This window comes from Pleurodeles waltl, chromosome 7 (assembly GCF_031143425.1).
Source record: "Pleurodeles waltl isolate 20211129_DDA chromosome 7, aPleWal1.hap1.20221129, whole genome shotgun sequence".
Taxonomy (NCBI): Eukaryota; Metazoa; Chordata; class Amphibia; order Caudata; family Salamandridae; genus Pleurodeles; species Pleurodeles waltl.
Window position 1 is genome coordinate 512,431,167 of NC_090446.1, and position 25,433 is coordinate 512,456,599.

General features: G+C 46.2%; 1 protein-coding gene across 3 annotated transcripts in view; it reads left to right on the plus strand.

Moving 5' to 3' along the window:
- Positions 1-25,433, plus strand: part of LOC138304284 (RING finger protein 112-like) — a 216,941-nt gene that overhangs the window by 106,439 nt on the left and 85,069 nt on the right. For all 3 annotated transcript variants that reach the window (XM_069244216.1, XM_069244215.1, XM_069244217.1), the window contains 2 exons: positions 10,464-10,550; positions 12,190-12,298. In XM_069244216.1, the coding sequence (XP_069100317.1) occupies positions 10,464-10,550; positions 12,190-12,298 (196 nt within the window). The remainder of the gene's footprint in view (positions 1-10,463; positions 10,551-12,189; positions 12,299-25,433) is intronic.

Below are 25,433 nucleotides of genomic sequence, written 5' to 3' on the forward strand. Positions count from 1 at the left end.
AATCTTCTAAGTGCCTGCTCCGGTACTTCTGCGGGTGCTGCCTGCTTCTGTGGGGGCTCTCTGAGTTGCTGAGCGCCCCCTCTGTCTCCTCCTCCAAGGGACGACATCCTGGTCCTTCCTGGTCCCCAGCAGCACCCAAAAACCTCTACCGTGACCCTTGCAGCTATCAAGGCTTGTTTGTGGTATTTCTGCGTGGTGACACTTCTGCAGTCTTCATCGCGACGTGCAACATCTTCCATCCAAAGGATAAGTTCCTAGTCCTCTTCGTTGTTGCAGAACTCCAAGCTTCTTCCACCCGGAGGCAGCTTCCATGCACCTTCATCCGGGGTTTTCTGGGCTCCTGCACCCCTGGACACTTGGCGACTCTTGGACTTGGTCCCCTCGCCTTGCAGGGCCTCAGATCCAGGAATCCACCTTCAGTGCCTTGCTGGTGTTTATTGTTCTTGCAGAATCCCCCTATCACGACTATTGTGTTCTTTTGGGGTAGTAGGTGTACTTTACTCCTACTTTTCAGGGTCTTGGGGTGGGGTGAATTGGACACCCTGACTGTTTTCTTACAGTCCCAGCAACCCTCTACAAGCTCCCATAGGTCTGGGGTCCATTCGTGATTCACATTCCACTTTTGGAGTATATGGTTTGTGTTGCCCCTAGACCTAAGTCTGCCTATTGCAATCTATTGTAATTCTACACTGTTTGCATTACTTTTCTGACTCTTATTTACCTGTTTTGGGTTTGTGTACATATAACTTGTGTATATTACTTACCTTCTTACTGAGGGTACTCACTGAGATACTTGTGGCATATTGTCACAAAAATAAAGTACCTTTATTTTTAGTAACTCTGAGTATTGTGTTTTTTTATGATATTGTGCATATGATATAAGTGGTATAGTAGGAGCTTTGCATGCCTCCTAGTTCAGCCTAAGCTGCTTTGCCATAGCTACCTTCTTTCAGCCTAAGCTGCTAGAAACACCTCTATTCTACTAATAAGGGATAACTGGACCTGGCACAGGGTGTAAGTACCACAGGGTACCCACTATAAGCCAGGCCAGCCTCCTACAATCAGCAGCAGTTCAAAGTAACCCTACCCCACCTTTAACTTTGGCTTTGTTTTCTTTCTTTTTTACCAAACTAGAGTGGCATGTTGAAATGGCGGCCCTAAAGCGTGTGGTCACTCTGCTGTTACGCTTCTTTGTCATTATGTCGTGCTTCGTGCCCGTGCAGTAGCTCTTCCCTTCTGGGGCGCTGACATTGCACTTTGCAAGGCTCATGCTCACAGTGCTGTTCATGAACAGTCTCTTCCTCACTTCAGGGCCACACAAATCACGGGCAGCTCAGCAGGTTAGCCTGACAGGCTCCAGAGCAGGAATTTCGTTAGTATTGCATTTTTATAACAACCCTGCGGCCTTAGTGTCTCAAAAGAATACTACTTTTAAGTAGCCGAATTCAAGGCAGACCATTGGGTTCGCATTTAGTCAGTGACAAGTGCAAGCCTAATAATTCAGCTCGTTTTGTGGTAAAGGTTTACTCCTGTTCTGGGGACACTTCTGTTGGACTTGAAGCTGAAGTCTGATTAGGAGAAGAAGCATGCGTCTACTAAAATGTAACCTGTCGATTTTTGCCTGCTGAATATGATTGTATTCCACCAAATGTCAGATTTATAAACCCCAATGGGCACTTTTCTTCATTAAAGGCAAGTAACTGTCACACGAAAAACATAAGTGTTGTTGCTAACTTTAAATATTTTGAGGTTCAGCAAGTCCATAATTGTTACCAAACAGTGCATTGCTTATCAGTGGCGCCCCCAAATGTGTGCTCCCTTCACCCACTGGTCTGCTGTTGTGTCATTCACATTTCTCTTCTGCCTTCTACAGCAGGCATCATGGGCCAGTGATTCAAACCACTTCGGCCATTGGCTAACTTCACTGTGAGTGATGGCATTCATTTCTTTCACAAGCAACACATCTAAATACAAAGTAGTTCCCTTCATTGCCAGGGACTACAATTGTACTGGGTTTCTTTTACCAACTAAAATTTGTGGGGGGGTTGCCCCTTTTATTTAATATTGACTACAGTTGGATAGCTTCCACAAAAATGGTTTATTAAAATCATACAACAAAAAATGGACTAAAACCATATTGACAGAAGAATTGACAAAGTCAAGAAGCTGGAAGGCAACACCAGACTGATTAGTTTTGCCAGTGCTTGTTTTAGTTTTGGAATAGTGAGCTGGAATGACATTTCAGTCAAAATACAGGTATATGGATTAACACCAGATAGACCTTTGCCCCTAAACACCCACCTCCCTGCAACTCTATGCTGCTGCCCTCTACATGCCTGACACCCTAATTCACAGGTAGCCTATTACCCTAAACGTCCCATTGTGCTCAATTTTCAGCTGTCTTTGTTCTCCCCCAGCTGAATCAAGCCCCTTTTTCCCCCTCACAGTTTGTTACTAAAACAGTTGGAAAGGTAACACAATGTATCCCTTTATCCCTCTCTACATGTCTCACTCACTCATACTTCTTTACTATTCTGATATATCGGGAGCTATGTAATCAAACGAAAACCCAACCACTGGTCACATCAAACAATTGGCTACATTTAAACATCCAGATTATATAAATCCATGGGAAAGTCCTTTCCATTCCTTCATATTCGATTTTCATGTATACCCAAAAAACATTCCGTTATTGTAAGAAAATGCCACTGTTGGCATGGTTACCCCCTAACGTTTTGCCTTTTGTTGATGCCAGCTTTGATTGAAAGTGTGCTGGGACACTGCTAACCAGGCCCCAGCACCAGTGTTATTTCCCTAAAACTGTACCTTTGTCTCCACAATTGGCACAGCCCAGGCACACATATAAGTCCCTTGTAAAAGGTACCCCTGGTACCAAGGGCCATGTGGCCAGGGAAGGTCTCTAAGGGTTGCATCATGTATGTTGCCACCCTGTGGACTCCTCACTCAGCACATGCACACTGCCACACAGCTTGTGTGTGCTGGTGGGGAGAAAAAGACTAAGTCAACATGGCACTCCCCTCAGAGTGCCATGCCCATAGTCCACTGCCTGTGGCATAGGTAAGTCACCCCTCTAGCAGGCCTTACAGCCCTATGACAGGGTGCACTATACCATAGGTGAGGGCATAGCTGCATGAGCACTATGCCCCTACAATTTCTTAGCCAATTCGTAGACATTGTAAGTGCAGGGTAGTCATAAAGAGTATATGGTCTGGGAGTTTGTCAAACACAAACTCCACAGTTCCATAATGGCTACACTGAATTCTGGGAAGTTTGGTATCAAACTTCTCAGCACAATAAATCCACACTGATGCCAGTGTGGGATTTAATGAGAAATGCACACAGAGGGCATCTTAGAGATGCCCCCTGCATGCCAGCCCAACTGCTAGTGCTAGGCTGACTGGTCTCTGCCGGCCTGCCACTTCAAGACTAGTTTCTGGCCACATGGGGTGAGTGCCTTTGTGCACTCTGTGACCAGGAACAAAGCCTATCCTGGGTGGAGGTGCTTCACACCTCCCCCTGCAGGAACTGTAATACCTGGCGGTGAGCCTCAAAGGCTCAAGCCTGGTGTTACAACGCCCCAGGGCACTCCAGCTAGTGGAAATGCCTGCCCCACGGACACAGCCCCCACTTTTGGCGGCAAGTCTAGGGAGATAATGAGAAAAACAAAGAGGAGTCCCCCCCCCTCAGCCAGGTCCACCCCTAAGGTGATCAGAGCAGATGTGACCCCCTCCTTAGAAAATCCTCCATCTTGCTTTGGAGGATTTAGCCCAATAGGGTTAGGGATGTGCCCCGCTCCCCAAAGGGAGGAGGCACAAGGAGGGTGTAGCCACCCTCAGGGACAGTAGCCATTGGCTACTGCCCTCCAGCCCTAAACACACTCTTAAATTTAGTATTTAGGGGCGACCCTGAACCCAGGAAATCAGATTACTGATGACCTAACAAGAAGAAGAACTGCTGACCTGAACACCCAGGGGAGAAGAAAGATGACAACTGCTTTGGCCCCAGCCCTACCAGCCGGTCTACTGATTCAAAGAACCTGCAACAGCGACGCATCCTGCGGGCCCAGCGACCTCTGCCGACTCAGAGGACTGCCTTGCAACCCCAAAGGACAAAGAAACTCCTGTGGACAGCGGCCCTGTCTAAAGCAACAAGTAGAAACCATCTTTAAAGGGACCCTCAACTCACCCCAGAAGTGCGAGTCTCCACTACTCTGCACCCGACACCCCTGGCCCGTGTCCAGAGAAACCAATGCTGCAGAAAGGACCCCCAGGTGACTCCGACGACGTGTCCACCCTGAGCCAACCTCTCTGCACCCCCATGACGACGCCTGCAGAGGGAATCCCAAGGACCCCGACTGCCCAGTAACAAAGAAACCCGACGCCAGGAAGAAGCACTGCGCCCGCAGCCCCCAAGCCCATGAGGAACCAACCACCAGTGCAGTAGTGACCAGCAGGCGGCCCTCACCCTTGCCCAGTCGGTGGCTGGCCCGAGAGTCCCCCTGTGCCCTGCCTGCATTGTCTGAGTGACCCCAGGTCCCTCCTTTGATCTCTATCACAAACCTGATGCCTTGTTTGCCCATTGCACCCGGCCACCCCTGTGGGTGTATTTTGTGTGCCTACTTGTCCTCCCCACCAGTGCTCTGCAAAACCCCCCTGGTCTGCTCCCAGAATCATTGAGTGTTTGTTCTCATTTATTGCCTGTGTGTGCACAACAAATGCTTAACACTACCTTCTGATAAGCCTAACTGCTCGACCACACTACCACAAATAGAGCATTAGTATTATCTATTATTGCCTCTGTCAAGCCTCTTGGGGAACCCTTGTACTCTGTGCACAGTATCTCTCATTTTGAGATAGTATATTATATACAGAGCCAGCTTCCTACAGTTATATACTCTCATAATAGAAGAAAGTCTTCAGAAGAGTCTCTGCTTCTTTTGTGAAAGATGCTTTATTCATGATCTACAGATTCCTTCAACAAGTAGCCAACGCGTTTTGTCCCATTCAAGGGCTTCTTCACTTACTAGCCTCGGCGGCAAGAAAATTCACTATAAAAGTGACATCTGCTGAAAGGGAATTGATGTGTTTTCCCAGACACCAGCTATGCCATAAAGCCCAAGCTGACTTATAGGTTTTCTTGTTCCAGGAGCCCAGGACTGTCTGATATATTCCGAAGCTTGTGACGAAATGAGAGGGAAATGTTGGGAATTCCCGAAATTTTCCATGCTGAAAGAGAAAGAAGGTTGTCCAAAATGAGGTTGTGAGGGCGCTTCAGAGGGTCCAAAAGGAGGTCTGGGAAAGTAGGATTGAGAATTAGGAAAATCTATGGCTAGTTCCAGAAGAGTTGGAAACCAAATCTGGGATTGCCAGAATGGAGCAATAAGAATTAAAGTGGCTTGCTGACGGCAAACCTGAGCTAGCACCCTGCTGATCATAACAAAGGGGGGAAGAGCGTAAGAAAGGGACTTGGACCAGTCTTGAAGAAATGCATCGGAGGCCAGGGCCAAAGGATCCGGACGCCAACTGCAAAATTGAGGGAGTTGCGAATTGAGGCGAGACGCAAACAAATCGATCGTCAGGGGCCCCCATTTGTTCTGCAGAAAATTAAAAATCGCGGGATGGAGCTTCCGATCGCTTGAGTCGTGGAGATGACGAGAGAGCCAATCGGTAATGGAGTCGAGAGTCCCCTGAAGATACTCTGCATGAACTGAAATTTGGTTTGCAAGGCAGAATTCCCAAAAACTCTTTGCTAATTCTGCTAGCGGTTTGGATCTTGTACCCCCAAGATGGTTTATGTAACAGACTGCCAAAATATTGTCCATCCTGAAAAGGATAGCACAACAGACCTTGTTCTTTGCGAGGCTTCTGATTGCAAAGGAGCCTGCAAGCATCTCTAAACAATTGATATGCAATTTGGACTCCTCTAATGACCATGAACCTCCAGTCGAGATTGGACCACAATGGGCCCCCCAGCCGGTTAGGCTTGCATCTGACTCTAATACAAGATATGGGGCTGATGGAAAGAGAGTTCTTCCGTTCCAGGCATCTAAATGGTCTGTCCACCATTGCAGTTCTGTACGAGAATCGTGATCCAGAGGAATAGTGTCTGCGTAAGAAAGCCCTTTGCGTAAATGTTGAATCTTTAAACGCTAAAGGGCCCGGTAATGCAAGGGACCTGGAAATATAGCCTGAATGGAAGAAGAAAGAAGACCGACGACGCGGGGAGAGTTCTTAGGGAAATGGACGAATTACGTAATACTTGAAGAATCTCTGACTTTATAGATTTTATTTTTGCAGAAGGAAGTAGCAGGGTGGCCGAAACTGAATTTATTAGAAAACTTAAGAATTCTATACTTTGGGTAGGGAGAAGAAGAGATTTCTCCTTGTTGATGATGAAACCCAAGTCTGATAGAAGAGCACAGGTTAGATTGAGGTGAGTTGTAAGTATTTGTGGCAATTGACTCATGAGGAGAATGTCGTCCAGATAAATGAGAAGTCTTACACCCTGAGGTGAGCCACCACTCGCTTCATGAGTTTGGTGAAACACCGTGGAGCTGAAGAGAGATTGAAAGGTAGAGATGTAAAGTGAAAGAATTGGTCGAGCCATTTGAATTGGAGAAACTTCTTGTGTTCTGGGTGGATCGGGACGACCAAGTAAGCATCCTGCAAATCCAAACGAACCATCCAATCGTTCTGAAGCAGAGAGTCTCTGAGATGGAGGATGGTTTCCATCTTGAAATGGCGGTAAACAACAAACTGGTTTAAAAACTTGAAATTGATAACAGGTCGCGTTTTCTTGTTCTTCTTTTGAACCAAGAAAATGGAGCTGGTGAAACCTGAAGGATCTGGATGAGTGAGAGCAATGGCTTGTTTTTGCAGAAGAGACTGGACTTCCGAAGAAATAAGAGCAGACATATCTGTAGAGAACAAGGAAGAGGAGGAGCAACGGCTTGCACTGGGGTTGAGTAGAATTCTATCGTATAACCCTGAATGGTGTTTAGAACCCAAGGATCTGAGGTGATTAATAACCAATTTGGGAAAAAATGACAAAGGCGACCTCCCACGGAGACATGAGAAAGGAAAGGATTTACCTATTTGGTTGGCATTTCTGGCATTCCTGAAGCCTCTGGTGCGAAAACCTCTGGCCCTTTGCGGATAAAACTGTGGCCTGAATTCTTGGTAGGCTGTGTTGTAGTTGACACCGGAGCCTTGATTGTAGTAGGAGCGGCTGGCAAAGCAGTTCCAGCCTCTGCCAGCCCTGGCAAAATACCGCTGGTTAAACATTTTCTTTAAAGACTGTTGAGCCTTGTCCAGCGAGGTAAAAGTGGCTTCGTATTTGCCCAGTTCTTTAATAAAGTTGTCACCAAATAGAAAGCCCTCTGTTTTAACCTGAGATTGGATTGTGGCCAGGTGTACAAGTTTAGGGTCTAGTTTGAGTAGAATACCTTTGCGCCTTCCTTGAGAAATAGCAGCGTTAGCGTTCCCCAGAAGGCAAACAGACCTCTGAACCCATAGGGAGAGTTCCTCGGGATCAATAAAAGAGCCATCGATTCTGGCGGATTCAGCCATGTCAAATATATGGGTGAGAGGGCCAATGACATCCAACAGTTAGTCCTGACAAGAGGACCAGGCTTTATCAATACCTTTCCGAGGATCTTTGCCAAATTTGTTGAAGAATGTTAGGATGGGTTGGTCAATGGTAGGCGTAGTGGAAGACTTATGCGCAAGAGAGGGAAGAGGACTCTCTGATCTGAGCTTGGCTCGTGTTTGTTTATCCAGTGGACAAAATTATTTGGCCGACACATAATCCCCCACATGGGCGGCTGGGAACCATTCAGTCGAATAGGGGTGTAAAATAAAAGAGGGATCAAACATAGGCAAACCTTCGCAATCCAGAAGCGGTTTGGGAGTGAAGAAGGAAAGTTTAGGCTTCTTGGAAATAGGCGAAGAAAAAAAATCATCATGGTCAGATGGATCAGCATCTGAATCTGCATCAGATACATCATCATCAGTGTCCGGTATGGAGGAAATTATTAAAGGAGACATAGGGGGTCATTACGACCTCGGCTGTCTTTTCAAAAGACCGCCGAGGCCGCGGGAGACAGAATACCGTCATTGCCGGCGGTATTTCTGTCTCCCTATTATGACATTTCCGCTGGCCCAGCGGAAATGTCACATCAACATTGCAGCCGGCTCGTAATAGAGCCAGCGGCAATGCTGATGTGCAGCGGGTGCATTAGCACCCGTCGTGCATTTCACTGCCCGAATGCCAAGTGCAGGGGCCCCCAGGGGCACCCCAAGTCCCCTTACCGCCGGCCTTTCCATGGCGGTGTGTACCGCCATGGACAGGCCGGCGGTCGGGGACTCATAATCCCCAGGGCAGCGGTGCTTGCACCGCTGCCCTGGGGATTATGACCGCCAGACGGAATCCTGGCGGGAAAATGGAGGGGCCGGCGGTATGGCCGTGGCAATTCCGCCACTGTCATAATTGCTTGCGGAACACCGCCAGCCTTTTGGCGGTGTTACCGCCAACATACCGCCGGCCTCTAGGGTCGTAATGACCCCCATAATGTGTTTAGTTTTTGCCTTGCGTTTTTGTGAATGAGATGCACTTTCTGGAATTTTATTCTCCTTAGTTGGAGCCTTTTGAGGAACCGCGTCCTCTGCCATGGGTGAGGGAACCTCACAAATCTTTAGCGCCGATTTTTGTGTATATTTTTTTATATGGGTGAAGTGCGCTGTCTGCACTCCCCTGCAGACTGGGCTGATAAAGACTTGTTGAGAATTTTCAAAACTGAAGATTCCAGATTTTTTGATTTATTTATTTATAGAACTATTCACAGCTTGCTGTACAGAGTTCTGTATAAACACATTTATGTCCTGTTTATGGCAGAAACTTCCCCAAGATCAACCTGAAGTGAAGTGGAACTGCCAGACATCATATTTACTGTGGGAAACTGAAGGCACAAGGAATAGACAGTCAAACCAGGAGTTAAAGGGTTAACTGGGAAAGGAAATGAAGAAACGTCCTACTGTGAGTTGACACAGAATAGTGGAGCTCGTCGGGTCAAAAACGTGTCTGGTAAGCGTGGGGGCTGGAAAGACTTTGTTTCTGAAACGCGAGGCAGACGGCAAAACACCTCGTTCCTCAAGCGCGGGCCGAGAATAACGGCACGACGCCTGAGGAACGGTTGAAACCATTCTTAAGGAGTGCAGCGCGTGCGAAGGAGAGCGCGCGAGCAGCAGGGGAAAACGAATGCGGCAACTTGCCGTCTAAGAAGGCAAACAAGGTTGACAATAGCACAAAGCAGCGCGAGTAAGCACAATAAATTACATACATTAAAAACAACGTTTACAGTTAAAACATATAATAAACGTGGACTAATGAAGAAAAATGACTTAACTGGCTGCGAGCAGCAAGAAAAGAGGGCTGTTCGCAGTCCAGTTACGTCATAATAGCATACATTGATGTTCATTGGTTATTATAAATGGACTACAACTTGTTTCCCAATGGCTGGTTTTCTCTGCGCTCATGGGATTTGTAGTTTTCTTCACTTGCTGCTGTTTTATTAAAGCAAGAAAAGAAACGCATAATAGGAGCCTCCGGTCTTGTCATAAAATCTAGGAGTGTATGAACGTATGTCCGGATGTTGGCATGTTTGGAGTACTGAGACATGAGCCCTGGTGATGGCATATTAGAAGTACTACCACAAAATCTCATTGAACGTCCTGAAATTGTTCAATCATCAGCAAGAATGTATGTATATTACAAAGATGCAGCCACTCAAGACCACACTACATACATTTACAGTGGGTCTTGGTGGAATCAAATATTGAATAAAAAATGTTCTGCATCATGCATGAGAACCACTGGAGCAAGATGGCTGCCCTGCTTCAGAAACTGGCAACTACCACTTACAGGCAAGTTCTTCTAACTGGCACATCCAACGAGACCCACCAACCATCCATATAACAGGTGCCCTGGACTCCAGACTGTGGATGCTTGGAGCCCAATCCCCATACAGAACTAAACTACCTTAGTTTTATAAGACCCCTGAAAACCGCGCTGCTCAAATTGGCCACTGTCATGAGAAATTCCAACTGGCAATTCCCTCCCCGAGTCTAAATGGATGCGTGATGGTCATATTCCCATGCTACACCTCGGTCGCTAAAGTGGTCACATTATAACATCTGGTGCTGTACACAACCCCTAAATAAACTTTTCAGTGTCATTCGCAAATTTGTTCAATCTAAGTCATTTTTATTTTGTCCTTCCCATACTCTTATTCCATGGCCTTCACTGGTGCATATATTCCCTGGGACTGTGCATTGCTCTTCCATGGTGTTTAAGTTGTAAGATTTTCTTGTAGGCACATTAGATAGAACTATTATAATAATTGTTTTGTGCCTAGTTTTCTCAACTTGGACTTTTTTTTTTCACAGCATCTTGATATAGTGGTTCATGACTGCAGTTTCTGCCCTGTCTATGGTCGTGAAGGGGGACAGCAGTTTCAGGACGAGATGATGCAGGTAAAACAACTTGAGAGTCCCTAAAATTGCTACCAGCAAACCACAAGGTATGAGCAGTGAATGGCACAGAAGATGGAATAAAGTGGGAGAATTGCTTAAGCTCTTAATTCATCATAGCTTATGATTCAGTACGGCATATGGTGCTTACATCCAACAAGCACTGTGGTATACAGCTTGACAGTGGAAAATCTTCTTTGCAGAAGCAGGCTACGTGAAGCTTTGTCTAAATTGATATACTGTAATCCAGACAAGAAAAAAAATGACGATCTAGTGGAGTAAAAAATGTACTCTGTCAATTCTAAAACAGAGACAGTTTTGTGTGAATCAGAGGGTTGTAAACAAGTCTTTAGCCAGGTAGCCCAAACATGGTTGGAGTGAAACACAGATTAATAAAGTGAAAGTCAGGAAAATTAAACTAAGCAGTGAGACAGTGATAGAGTCTTTCCTTGGGTAATACCGTAGATGTTAAGAGTAAATCTTTCATAGCAGATTTGATTCTCCAAAATACTGCAAGTACTCAGGATAAAGCCAGGAATAATGTGGCAACAGCCGCGGAAAGGAGAGTAGGATGGAGATTACAATGCTGTATCTTTCAGGATAAAAAAAGAAAGTATGTGAATCTGAAACCACCCATGATTCAGAACACCATATAGGACAGCGTTGAGGCACAAATAGTAAGGGAGAGGTTAGTGTTTGATATCCCAAAATGATAACTGAAAAAAAATTAAGGTCAGACTTCACAAAAGTTAAACATACTGCTTACCTGGCTCCCTGCCTTTAAACAGAAGTCACCTGGGAAAAGATATATAAGGAATCCACCTGCTGCAGGAGGCTTTGGAGAGTGCATGGGATGGTTGCTGCCAGTGGTTAGATCTTAGGACAATGTTGAATGCAAAATCATGGATGAATTCCAGAGTATAGTAGATTGCAGTGTTAATTCTCAGGGCGGCCTTCCGTAGACCATGATTCTCTGCAGGGGCATACGTCTCTTGGTACTGCATTGGCTGTGTTGGCTCTAGACCAATGCAGTGATTACAGTTAGTATGATACTACAGCTCCTTGCTTGTATGAGACCTCTGTGTGCGCTTTGAGTTGCAGGTCCCGAGGAGACCAGATTATCCCATTTATTGGCTGAGGAAGCGAATCCTAAAAGCACTGGCATCACACATTGTGCCTCCTGTCCTACATCTAACCAGTTGAATCAAGTGCATACCTAGCCACTGACCATTTACACTGGTCTAGCTTCCCATTTTCTAGTTACACCATCGATTCCACAGGTGTCTGAACCATCAGTATAACTTTACTTGCACTATGTCTCGGTGCCATCATATTTCCTCCTTTTGTCTCCCGGTTATTATGGGGTTGCTACATTAATGTACAGGCTCTTGTGTACCGAGCAAGGTTTCCTAGCACCATGTAGTTCTGACAACTGCTCTCAAGCATAACTTCCCCAAAAATGTTTGGATGAGTTAATTTAGTAGCACAATCTATAGTCTTCAGATATTTGGAGAACAATAACCTAGTGTATCATCACGCCTCCAGTTAGCGTTTGGCTACAGATGGGGTCAGATTCGGATCACAGAGAGCTGAGTTAAAATTGTTTTTATGATTTCTAATCTGTGATTCACTTCTACAACAGAAAATAGAAAAGGCTCACAGGTTCCCAAGGACTCTAAAGGCCCTAAGGAGTAAGTCCCGATGCTGCGTGCTGCCCTCCCGTACCCATAGAGCTGCCGGAATCCGACAAGGTAAATGCCCGAAACAACATTTTTCCATTCCTACTCTTTTTTTGTGCCCAGTGTACATATTTCCCTTAGACCAAATGAGATAACAATAGCAGGGTGCTGGGGTTTCCAGAACAACCTGAAACGATTTATAAAATATCTAAATAAAAAAAAAAAGGATACGGAGTTGTTGATGATGTTACCTGTTTCCTGGTCTGTGACCTCTGTACTTGTGGTGATACCATATACAATTGCCTGTCATGACAGCTTCTGTACTTGATACATTTCATATGGGATTTGAATTAGTGTCTGATTTTTTTCCTCAGTGTTTAGATATGTGTTTCAAGAAAATTAAAAAATAATCTTGCCATTTCTATGCCCTCATATCACCCAGCATTAGAACTTTGGGGAAAATTACACGTCAGGTGTGTAGCATAATGTTGGAGTCTTGGCTTTGCCTTTTCTACGGGTGATCTGTGCGTGCATACCTGCATTTTCTTCTTCTTTTCTGTATGCCTTTCGGGATGTACAAGTTAGGTGTGGAAAATGACTTTGAACATTCAAATAAAGTTCACCTCAGAATTTATTTTGGTCTACATTGCTCTCAAGCCAAATGCAGGGATTCCTCTTATTATCCAGTTACATTGTAAATATCTCAAGGGATAGAGGTGTAGATCTAGATTGGAGATGGGTGAATCCCTGTTTTGATGGAGGCTAATGAACCTTGAAAAGGGAGATGAAGCAATTCTCACATCAGAGTGGCCTCTCCATATTGCAGGGGCATAGACCGAGAAGAACCGCCTTCTGGTTTATATTCTTTTTTACATATTTTTCACTCTAATGCTTTCTTCTGTTCTGCTTTTACTCTAATCTTATGCTGTCTTGGCTTCTAATTCGACACAGTCCATCTGCAATAGTTAGTTTCCTATCTGTTCAACGACGGGTGGTGTTTCCAGTGACCTGTTAGATGAAATGGCTTGCTTAGAAGATGATGCATGACAGGAAAGTTGCACCACCTTAGTTTTCGCTTTATTTTCAGTCTCAGTTTCACTCTCCTAAGTATCTCACATTGGCATCGATCTCTTCTGCATTATACTATTATAATATAATATAAAGTAATAGTGAAATCATTGTTGAGGATTATTTTAGGATGGACATATAATGCAGCAAGAAATTTATATTTACATATTGAAATAGTAACCCTAATTCACCATTAGTGGGTGCTTGATTGTTTCAGTTCAAATCTAGCATACCGTGGTTAAAGCAATAGCTCTAAGTACCCACAATAGTTTTTAAAAAATCTCACTATTCTGGATTGTGCAGGATGTGAGGCTGCAAACTATGTGTTGCAGGTAAATAACATGTATTGCTTTGATAACAGTCAAGAAGCAGCCATCTTTGCTCCAACTCCTGTCAGGAGGCACAAGAAAATTAGAGCCAAAGATGTACCTTCCATATTTAGATAAAAAGGAAGACTACTGGGTCAGTCCTTAAAAGCTATTGGCCCTGTCCATTGAAATCAGAGCAAAAATCCACTGATTGGCCCAAAGTTAACAAAGTCAGATAAGAGTGACATCCCTTAAAGTTCCTTCATTCTAAACAAGACCACCTCATAGATTAGAAGGCCAGCTTCAGTTAGAATGTCAAGCAAAATATAGGCAAGCTCTGAGAGCATGGTCCTGTGGCCTCCCAAATTTGATGCTTAAACAATTACTGATTATGGTGCTTGTAATGTTTTGTGACAGTCTTTGAGTTGCTGTATTGTTGGTCACTCCCCATTCATTGACTAGCTTGCTGTGTCAATAAACAGTCCAACTCCCTTTTTTGATCAAGACTGTTCTTGAAGGTGTGTGAGTAGATGTTCTATAAAAGAATCATGTATTTGATGGAGGCTGAAAGGTGCTATACCCAATCCCCCCCACCCCCCCAGGTTTTGTAGTTTTCAATTCTCTATTGGTGTCCGCATAAAAGCATGCATATGGCCCATCATCACTGCAGACAAAACTGCCACCATCAAGAAGTCTGTCCACTCAAGGGCCCCATTGGATGCCTGCACCACCACACCTGCTCCAGAGGACTGCAACCTATCAGCACTATGCACACACCCATTCTGATAGCCTCCATCTCCCCCACTTCATTCCCTGATGCTTGGAAACATGCAATTCTCCCCTTTTCTGAAGAAACCCTCAACAGACCTTTTAATGCTTGCTAACTTCAGACCGATCTCCCTGCTACCATTCCTGGCCTAGGTCATAGAGAAACTCATCAATGGACGTCTCACTGAGTACCTCAGTGACCACCAACTCCCCAACACCACTCAGTCTGGTTTTAGACCCAACCACAGCACAAAAACTGCCCTCATCGCCACCACAGATGACATCCTTGTGACCCTGGACGAAGGAGACATGGTGGCCTTCACCCTCTTGGACCACTCTTGACACGGTCTCCCACCCCATCCTCATCCAACTCCTCCACGACTTTGGAATCCAAGGACAAACACTCCAAGGGACCTGCTCCTTCCTGACTGGGAGGACCTAGTCAGTCAGGCTGGTGCCGTACACCTAGGAGTCCCACAACCTCATCTGAGGAGTTTGCAAGGATCCACCCCGATCCCAGCCCCCTTCAATGCATACGTGATCTGTCTAGTCAGCATCATTCACTGTTACATCAGTGTCCTCTCCAACACTGATGACACACAACTCATTCTCTCCCTCATGGGCAAGACACCCAATACCCAAATCAAGTTTAGTTCCTGCATGACTGTAATCGCCTACTGGACGAAGATCAACTATCTGTAGCTGAACTCTGACGAGACTGAAGCCATGATCTTCAGAAACAGCACTTAACCATGGGACTGGAGCTAGAACTAATACTCACCCCCATCACCCACGCCAAGAACCTTGAGACAGTCATCGATAGCAAACTCGACATGACCACCCAAGTCAACCCCAACACCTTTTTATACTTCCATACATTGAGGATGCTGAGAGATTTGAAATGGCTCCCAATCAGAACCCGGAAAACCATCAAGCGTGCTTGTATCACAAGCAAGATGGACTACGGGAACATCATCCACACTGAGATGAACAAAAAATCTCACCAGAAGGATGCAGACCATTCAGAACTAGGGTGCCAGAATTAAACTCAACCTACAATGCTGCACTCACATCACATCACAGCACACCTGAAAGACCTTCACTGGCTCAGCATACACAAACAAGCACAATTCAGACTTTTCATTCACATTTTTAGTACGCTACATAACAATGGCCCAGCATGCCTCAACACCTGCATCTGCTTTCACAAACCAAAAACCTCTTCTTGTCGGGATTCCTACTTGCACACATTCCACAAATATGAAAAACCAGTTGAGCCATCTCCTTCATCGCTCCTAAAGCTTGAAACGACCTGCCTCTATACAAATGAGCTTCCTTCACACTTCTTGAATCCTGCAAGAAGCTGAGGGCCTGACTTTTCGAGAATTCCTATTAGTCCCTAGGTTTGGCTAGGGTCCCACCTGTGCAGCACAGGGATACCCTCCCGGGTGATAGTGCACTCTACCAAACTGCATAACATAATAGTGGCCCAGCATACTTCAAAATCGCATCTGCTTTCTCATGCCTTCCTGACACCTTTGTGCTTCCGGACTCCTGCTTGCATACATTCCACACATACAGAAAACGAGATCTGACCAGTGACCCTTCTCCTTCATCATTCTTAAAGCATAGAATTCCGCAATAATACCAAAAGACCTGATTTTCTGAGCATTCCCACTATACTGTAAGATTGGCTCACACCTGCTCAACGCCAGGATGCCTTCCCGGTTGATGGTGCTCTCTACAAATCATCCTATATCATATTATATCACATCCCATTGTTCACTTGAGGTAATAAACAAACGCCACTTAGAACCTAAAAAAAGACACCTCTTCCAACTGTGGCAGCCTGGTAGGCGTGGTTGCAAGACTGAACCAGAACTTTCTTAGGTTGGGCAATAGAGAGGCTAAAGCCTGGATTTTAAATGGAGAATCCCATAAGAATCCAAATATTAAATGGGAGAGCTATCAAGCAAAAAGAGGGTGGGAGCACACTGCCTCACATCCCAGTTCTTATTTCACCCCAATGCATTATGGGAAATGCAGTGCATGCTAACATTTACTTCAGTGACAGTCTTTACTTTTTCACCCTTGTTGGTGCAGATAGTGCTGTGTATCTCTAGACATGTGTTTCAGGATAGTTGTCCCTCTTCAGTAGAGAGCAACACATCATTTAGGGGCTGCTGGAAATGCTCCCCATAGTCTTCTCTGGTCTCTGTACCACTCACAGGGTGCAGCTGCATCGGCCAGGGCTCATCAGCTAATTAGCTCAATGAAGCCTTTTCAAACAAAAAGAGGGTGGGAGCACTCTGCCTCACACCTCAGCACTCAGTTCACACCAATGCATCATGGTTAATGCAGTGCACAATAACACTTTATTGACAGTTGTTAGTTTTTCACCCTTGTTGGGGCAGCCACTGCCTTGTAGCTCCAGACTTGTTTCAGGATTGTTGTCCTTCAGTAGAGAGCAACACATCAAATGTTATTTGCTACTCTCTACTGAAGAAGGACAACAATCCTCAAACACACGCCTTGAGATACACTGTGCTGACTGCACCAACAATGGTGAATTTTAAAGACTTTCATCTGAAGTGAATGTGATCATGCAGTGTGTTTACCACAGTGCATTTGGGCTGTTTGTGCTGGTATGCCAGGCAGTGTGCTCCCTCCTCCATTTGTGATTGGCTGCTTATTGAGTTGTTGGGCTGATGAGCTCTGGGATGCATCTGTGCTCTGGGAGTAGTATTAAACCTGAGAAGGTTGTGAGCATCATTGCCAGTAACCATCCCCCCCCCCCCCAATTTTATTTGTTTCTCTCCACTGAAGATTGACAACAACCTTGAAATGTGTCTAGAGATACACAACACTGACTGCACCAACAATGGTAAATACTAAAAACTTTAAACTGAAGTGAGTGTTATCATGTACTGCATTTACCGTAGTGCACCTGGGCTAATTGTGTGCTGGCAAACCAGGTGGCGTGTTCCATCCTTCTTTTAAGATCTATGAAGATCTGGTCGGGCTAATAGCAAATGGGCCAGCTAAATCACCGGGAGTTCTCATATTAGAGATGTATTACCTTTTAAGTTTAAAGGCAGCATGAGGGATTAAAGACTTGCACGTAGATATAGAGAGAGCCAGCACAAACAGCTGAATTCAGAAAGCCCTTTGTCATCTATTAATTTTATCTAACCCCTGGAAATCCACGAGTAAAACATTGTAAGTAAGTAAGAAGAAAAAACTCTCAAAGAAAAAGCTTTGTCAATCTAACTGTGAGTGTTTGGAGCCCAACTCCCTAGTATTAGACTGCATAAGGCATTGTATTTATTTGCTCTGCTTGACTGGATAGATAAGGCTTTAATTCCCTCGCAAAAACCACCTAGAGAGGGGAAAGAAGTGTTCGGTGGCATGTGTAGCTGCAGATACACATGCTGTGCATAGTCCGCCGTCTGGTGTTGGGTCGGAGTGTTACAAGTTGTTTTTCTTCGAAGAAGTCTTTTCGAGTCACGAGACCGAGGGACTCCTCCTCCTTGTTTCCATTGCGCATGGGCGTCGACTCCATCTTAGATTGTTTTTTTTCCGCCATCGGGTTCGGACGTGTTCCTTTTCGCTCCGGGTTTCGGGACGGAAAGATAGTCAAAACTTCGGAAAACTACGTCGGTATTGTTTCGTTCTGTATCGGGTTAGATAGAATCGACACCGAATCGTGACGAGCTCCGGTAGCCCTTCGGGGTAACTTCGACCCCCCGTCTGGGCCTGGTCGGCCCGACCGCGTGTAACATCGACACCGATGGAACGGACCCCGTTCCGATTCTGTCCTAAATGCCACAGTAAATATCCATATACAGACCAACATTTGGTCTGTAACTTGTGCTTGTCGCCCGAGCACAAGGAAGAAACGTGTGAGGCCTGTCGTGCGTTTCGGTCCCGAAAGACGCTCCGTGACCGAAGAGCCAGAAGGTTGCAAATGGCATCCACGCCGACAGGACAACGAGGGTTCGAGGAACAAAGAGAAGAAGAGGAAGCCTTCTCCATCCATGAATCAGACTCGGAGGAGTTCGACGTCGAAGAAACCGTGAGTAAGACGTCGAAACAAGCACCACACGGGAAAACAGACAAGGCCCAGGGGACGCCACTGCCAACAGGCCATGGCTCAACCCATAAAATAGGTGACCGTCCATCGGCACCGAAAAAGGGCGAACTGGTGCCGAGATCGTCCGACTCGGGTCGAGACACAGGCACGCAGCAATCTCGGGACCGAGAAAGTGCTGCCGAAAAGGGTCGACGCCGAGACAGCGGAACCGAAGCTGCTCGACGCAGAGACAGCGGCACCGAGGATGATCGACGCCGAGAAAGCTCGACTACAAAAAAGAGAAAATTCTCCTCGGAGCCGAAAACAAGCAAAGACACAGTTTCGGTGCCAAAACGCCCAGCAACCGAACCGACTGCCAGCTCGTATTCAGAGGAACAATCACTGTCCTCTCAAATGCGCAAACACAGATTTGAAGAAGAGTTACAAACCACTGACGTAGACCACACCCAGAAGCGGATCTTCATACAGAGTGGGACAGGGAAGATCAGCACTCTTCCCCCAATCAGGAGGAAAAGGAGACTCGAGTTCCAAACACAAGAACAAACACCACAAGCAAAAGTGGTGAAGAAAGTAACTCCACCACCCTCTCCTCCACCTGTAACTCATACATCACCGGCACAAACTCCGTCACATTCACCAGCTCATACCACCATGAGCCAAGATGACCAGGACGCTTGGGACCTATATGACGCCCCAGTATCAGACAATAGTCCTGAGTCGTACCCTACCAAGCCCTCACCACCTGAGGACAGCACAGCGTATGCACAGGTGGTAGCTAGGGCAGCAGAGTTCCATAACGTGTCGTTACACTCCGAACCTGTCGAGGATGACTTCCTTTTCAACACCCTCTCCTCCACCCATAGCACCTATCAAAGCCTGCCTATGCTCCCGGGAATGCTAAGGCACGCAAAACAGATCTTTAAAGAACCTGTCAAAAGCAGAGCGATAACTCCACGGGTGGAAAAAAATATAAAGCCCCGCCCACGGACCCTGCTTTTATCACATCACAACTGCCACCAGATTCAGTTGTAGTAGGGGCAGCTCGCAAGAGAGCCAACTCGCACACATCAGGCGACGCCCCACCTCCGGACAAAGAGAGCCGCAAGTTTGACGCAGCTGGAAAGAGGGTTGCTGTACAAGCTGCAAACCAGTGGCGCATCACGAACTCTCAGGCGCTCCTAGCGCGATATGACAGAGCCCATTGGGATGAGATGCAGCATCTCATCGAGCATCTACCCAAAGAATTACAGAAACGGGCAAAACAAGTAGTTGAGGAGGGACAAAATATCTCTAATAACCAAATACGCTCCTCTATGGATGCAGCGGATACAGCTGCAAGAACAATAAATACCGCGGTAACCATAAGAAGGCACGCATGGTTGCGCACATCCAGGTTTAAACCCGAGATACAACAGGCAGTGCTCAATATGCCGTTCAACGAACAACAATTGTTTGGACCCGATGTGGACACGGCAATTGAGAAATTGAAAAAGGACACTGACACAGCCAAGGCCATGGGGGCACTTTACTCCCTGCAGGGAAGAGGCACTTTTGTCACATTTCGCAGAACACCCTTCAGAGGGGGGTTTCGGGGTCAAGCCACACAAGCCAGCACCTCACAATCAACACCGTCTACCTACCAGGGACAGTACCAAAGGGGAGGCTTTCGGGGCCAGTACAGAGGGGGACAATTCCCTAGAAACCGGGGAAAATGTCAAGGTCCCAAAACCCCTACAACCAAACAGTGACTCACAAGTCACTCAACCCCTTCACACAACACCAGTGGGGGGGAAGACTAAGCCAATTTTACAAAGCTTGGGAGGAGATAACAACAGACACTTGGGTCTTAGCAATTATCCAACATGGTTATTGCATAGAATTTCTCCAAATCCCTCCATATGTCCCACCAAAAACACAAAATGTGTAGGAAAGTACCATCTTGCCTGGCATGTTACCCCCATTTTTCACTGTATATATGTTGTTTTAGTTGTATGTGTCACTGGGACCCTGGTAACCCAGGGCCCCAGTGCTCATAAGTGTGCCTGAATGTGTTACCTGTGTAGTGACTAACTGTCTCACTGAGGCTCTGCTAATCAGAACCTCAGTGGTTATGCTCTCTCATTTCTTTCCAAATTGTCACTAACAAGCTAGTGACCAATTTTACCAATTTACATTGGCTTACTGGAACACCCTTATAATTCCCTAGTATATGGTACTGAGGTACCCAGGGTATTGGGGTTCCAGGAGATCCCTATGGGCTGCAGCAATTCTTTTGCCACCCATAGGGAGCTCTGACAAATCTTACTCAGGCCTGCCACTGCAGCCTGAGTGAAATAACGTCCACGTTATTTCACAGCCATTTTTCACTGCACTTAAGTAACTTATAAGTCACCTATATGTCTAACCTTTACCTGGTAAAGGTTGGGTGCTACGTTACTTAGTGTGAGGGCACCCTGGCACTAGCCAAGGTGCCCCCACATTGTTCAGGGCCAATTCCCCGGACTTTGTGAGTGCGGGGACACCATTACACGCGTGCACTACATATAGGTCACTACCTATATGTAGCTTCACAATGGTAACTCCGAATATGGCCATGTAATATGTCTATGATCATGGAATTGCCCCCTCTATACCATCCTGGCATAGTTGGCACAATCCCATGATCCCAGTGGTCTGTAGCACAGACCCTGGTACTGCCAAACTGCCTTTCCCGGGGTTTCACTGCAGCTGCTGCTGCTGCCAACCCCTCAGACAGGCATCTGCCCTCCTGGGGTCCAGCCAGGCCTGGCCCAGGATGGCAGAACAAAGGACTTCCTCTGAGAGAGGGTGTTACACCCTCTCCCTTTGGAAAATGGTGTGAAGGCAGGGGAGGAGTAGCCTCCCCCAGCCTCTGGAAATGCTTTCTTGGGCACAGATGTGCCCAATTCTGCATAAGCCAGTCTACACCGGTTCAGGGGACCCCTTAGCCCTGCTCTGGCGCGAAACTGGACAAAGGAAAGGGGAGTGACCACTCCCCTGACCTGTACCTCCCCTGGGAGGTGCCCAGAGCTCCTCCAGTGTGCTCCAGACCTCTGCCATCTTGGAAACAGAGGTGCTGCTGGCACACTGGACTGCTCTGAGTGGCCAGTGCCACCAGGTGACGTCAGAGACTCCTTGTGATAGGCTCCTTCAGGTGTTGCTAGCCTATCCTCTCTCCTAGGTAGCCAAACCCTCTTTTCTGGCTATTTAGGGTCTCTGTCTCTTGGGATTCCTTAGATAACGAATGCAAGAGCTCATCCGAGTTCCTCTGCATCTCTCTCTTCACCTTCTGCCAAGGAATCGACTGCTGACCGTGCTGGAAGCCTGCAAACCTGCAACACAGTAGCAAAGACGACTACTGCAACTCTGTAACGCTGATCCTGCCGCCTTCTCGACTGTTTTCCTGTTGGTGCATGCTGTGGGGGTAGTCTGCCTCCTCTCTGCACTAGAAGCTCCAAAGAAATCTCCTGTGGGTCGACGGAATCGTCCCCCTGCAACCGCAGGCACTAAAAAGCTGCATTACCGGTCCCTTGGGTCTCCTCTCAGCACGACGAGCGAGGTCCCTCGAATCCAGCAACTCTGTCCAAGTGACTCCCACAGTCCAGTGACTCTTCAGTCCAAGTTTGGTGGAGGTAATTCCTTGCCTCACCTCGCTAGACTGCATTGCTGGGAACCGCGACTTTTGCCGCTACTCCTGCCCCTGTGCACTTCCGGCGGAAATCCTTTGTGCACAGCCAAGCCTGGGTCCACGGCACTCTAACCTGCATTGCACGACTTTCTAAGTTGGTCTCCGGCGACGTGGGACTCCTTTGTGCGACTTCGGGTGAGCACTGTTTCACGCATACTCGTAGTGCCTGTTTCTGGCACTTCTCCGGGTGCTACCTGCTGCTAAGAGGGCTCCTTGTCTTGCTCGACGTCCCCTCTACCTCCTGGTCCAATTTGCGACCTCCTGGTCCCTCCTGGGCCACAGCAGCGTCCAAAAACGCTAACTGCACGATTTGCAGCTAGCAAGGCTTGTTGGCGTTCTTTCGGCGGGAAAATACTTCTGCACGACTCTACAAGGCGAGAGGGATCCGTCCTCCAAAGGTGAAGTCTCTAGCCCTTTGCGTTCCTGCAGAAACCGCAGCTTCTTCAGTCCAGTCGAAGCTTCTTTGCACCCGCAGCTGGCATTTCCTGGGCATCTGCCCATCTCCGACTTGCTTGTGACTTTTGGACTTGGTCCCCTTGTTCCACAGGTACCCCAGATTGGAAATCCAGCGTTGTTGCATTGTTGGTTTGTGTCTTTCCTGCCTTATTCCCCTATCACGACTTCTTTGTCCTTTGGGGAACTTTAGTGCACTTTGCACTCACTTTTCAGGGTCTTGGGGTGGGCTATTTTTCTAACCCTCACTATTTTCTAATAGTCCCAGCAACCCTCTACAAGGTCACATAGGTTTGGGGTCCATTCGTGGTTCACATTCCACTTCTGGAGTATATGGTTTGTGTTGCCCCTATCCCTATGTGTCTCCATTGCATCCTATTGTAACTATACATTGTTTGCACTGTTTTCTAAGACTATACTGCATATTTTTTGCTATTGTGTATATATATCTTGTGTATATTTCCTATCCTCTCACTGAGGGTACACTCTGAGATACTTTGGCATATTGTCATAAAAATAAAGTACCTTTATTTTTAGTATAACTGTGTATTGTGTTTTCTTATGATATTGTGCATATGACACTAAGTGGTACTGTGGTAGCTTCACACGTCTCCTAGTTCGGCCTAAGCTGCTCTGCTAAGTTACCATTATCTATCAGCCTAAGCTGCTAGACACCCTATACACTAATAAGGGATAACTGGGCCTGGTGCAAGGTGCAAGTACCCCTAGGTACTCACTACAAGCCAGTCCAGCCTCCTACACATGTCAAAACAGCATTTAGACCTTCTGGAATTAGAAGTTCAGGCATTACTGCAAAAGGACGCAATAGAACTTGTACCACGTACACAAAGGAACACAGGAGTTTACTCACTGTACTTTCTAATACCAAAAAAAGACAAAACACTGAGACCAGTCTTAGATCTCAGAACACCAAACATCTACATCAAATCGGAACACTTTCACATGGTCACGCTACAAGACGTATTACCACTGCTAAAACAACAAGACTATATGACAACCTTAGATCTAAAGGACGCGTATTTCCACATACCGATACATCCCTCGCACAGGAAATACCTAAGGTTCGTATTCAAGGGAATACATTACCAATTCAAAGTGTTGCCGTTCGGTATAACAACCGCACCAAGAGTATTTACAAAATGCCTAGCAGTAGTAGCTGCACATATCAGAAGGCAGCAAATACACGTGTTCCCCTACCTAGACGATTGGCTAATCAAAACCAACTCCCTAACAAAGTGTTCACACCACACAAAGTATGTCATACAAACCCTCTACTAATCGGTTTCTCCATCAACTATGCAAAATCACACATTCTGCCGTGCAAAACACAGCAATACTTAGGAGCGACAATCAACACAACAAAGGGGATAGCCACTCCAAGTCCACAAAGGGTTCAACATTTTTACAAGGTTATACAAGCCATGTATTCGACACAAAAAATACATGCAAAGATGGTATTAAAACTCCTAGGCATGATGTCTTCATGCATAGCCATTGTCCCAAACGCAAGACTGCACATGAGGCCCTTACAACAGTGCCTAGCATCGCAATGGTCACAGGCACAGGGTCACCTTCTAGATCTGGTGTTGATAGACCGCCAAACATACATCTCGCTTCTATGGTGGAACAGTATAAATTTAAACAAAGGGCGGCCTTTCCAAGACCCAGTGCCACAATACGTGATAACAACAGATGCTTCCATGACAGGGTGGGGAGCACACCTCAATCAACACAGCATCCAAGGACAATGGGACGTACATCAAACGAAGTTGCATATAAATCACCTCGAAATGTTAGCAGTATTCCTAGCGTTGAAAGCATTTCAACCCATCATAACCCACAAATACATTCTTGTCAAAACAGACAACAATGTATTATCTAAACAAACAGGGGGGAACACACTCGACACAGCTGTGCCTCCTGGCACAAAAGATATGGCAATGGGCGATTCACAACCACATTCGCCTAATAGCACAGTTTATTCCAGGGATCCAGAATCAACTAGCAGACAACCTCTCTCGAGATCACCAACAAGTCCACGAATGGGAGATTCACCCCCAAATTCTAAACACTTCCACATTTGGGGAACACCTCAAATAGACCTATTTGCAACAAAGGAGAACGCAAAATGCCAAAACTTCGCATCCAGGTACCCACACAGGCAGTCTCAAGACAATGCTCTATGGATGAATTGGTCAGGGATATTTGCATACGCTTTTCCCCCTCTCCCTCTCCTTCCATATCTAGTAAACAAATTGAGTCAAAACAAACTCAAACTCATACTAATAGCACCAACATGGGCAAGACAACCCTGGTACACAACACTACTAGACATGTCAGTAGTACCCCATGTCAAGCTACCCAACAGGCCAGATCTGCTAACACAACACAAACAACAGATCAGGCATCCAAACCCAGCATCGCTGAATCTAGCAATCTGGCTCCTGAAATCCTAGAATTCGGACATTTAAACCTCACCCAAGAATGTAGGGAGGTCATAAAACAGGCTAGAAGGCCATCCACTAGACACTGCTATGCAAATAAATGGAAAAGATTTGTTTGCTACTGCCATAGTAATCAAGTTCAACCATTACATGCATCTCCAAAGGATGTAGTAGTATACTTACTACATTTGCAGAAATCAAATCTGGCCTTCTCTTCCATAAAGATACACCTCGCGGCAATTTCTGCATACCTGCAGATTACCCACTCAACTTCACTATTTAGGATACCTGTCATTAAAGCGTTTATGGAAGGCCTAAAAAGAATTATACCACCAAGAACACCACC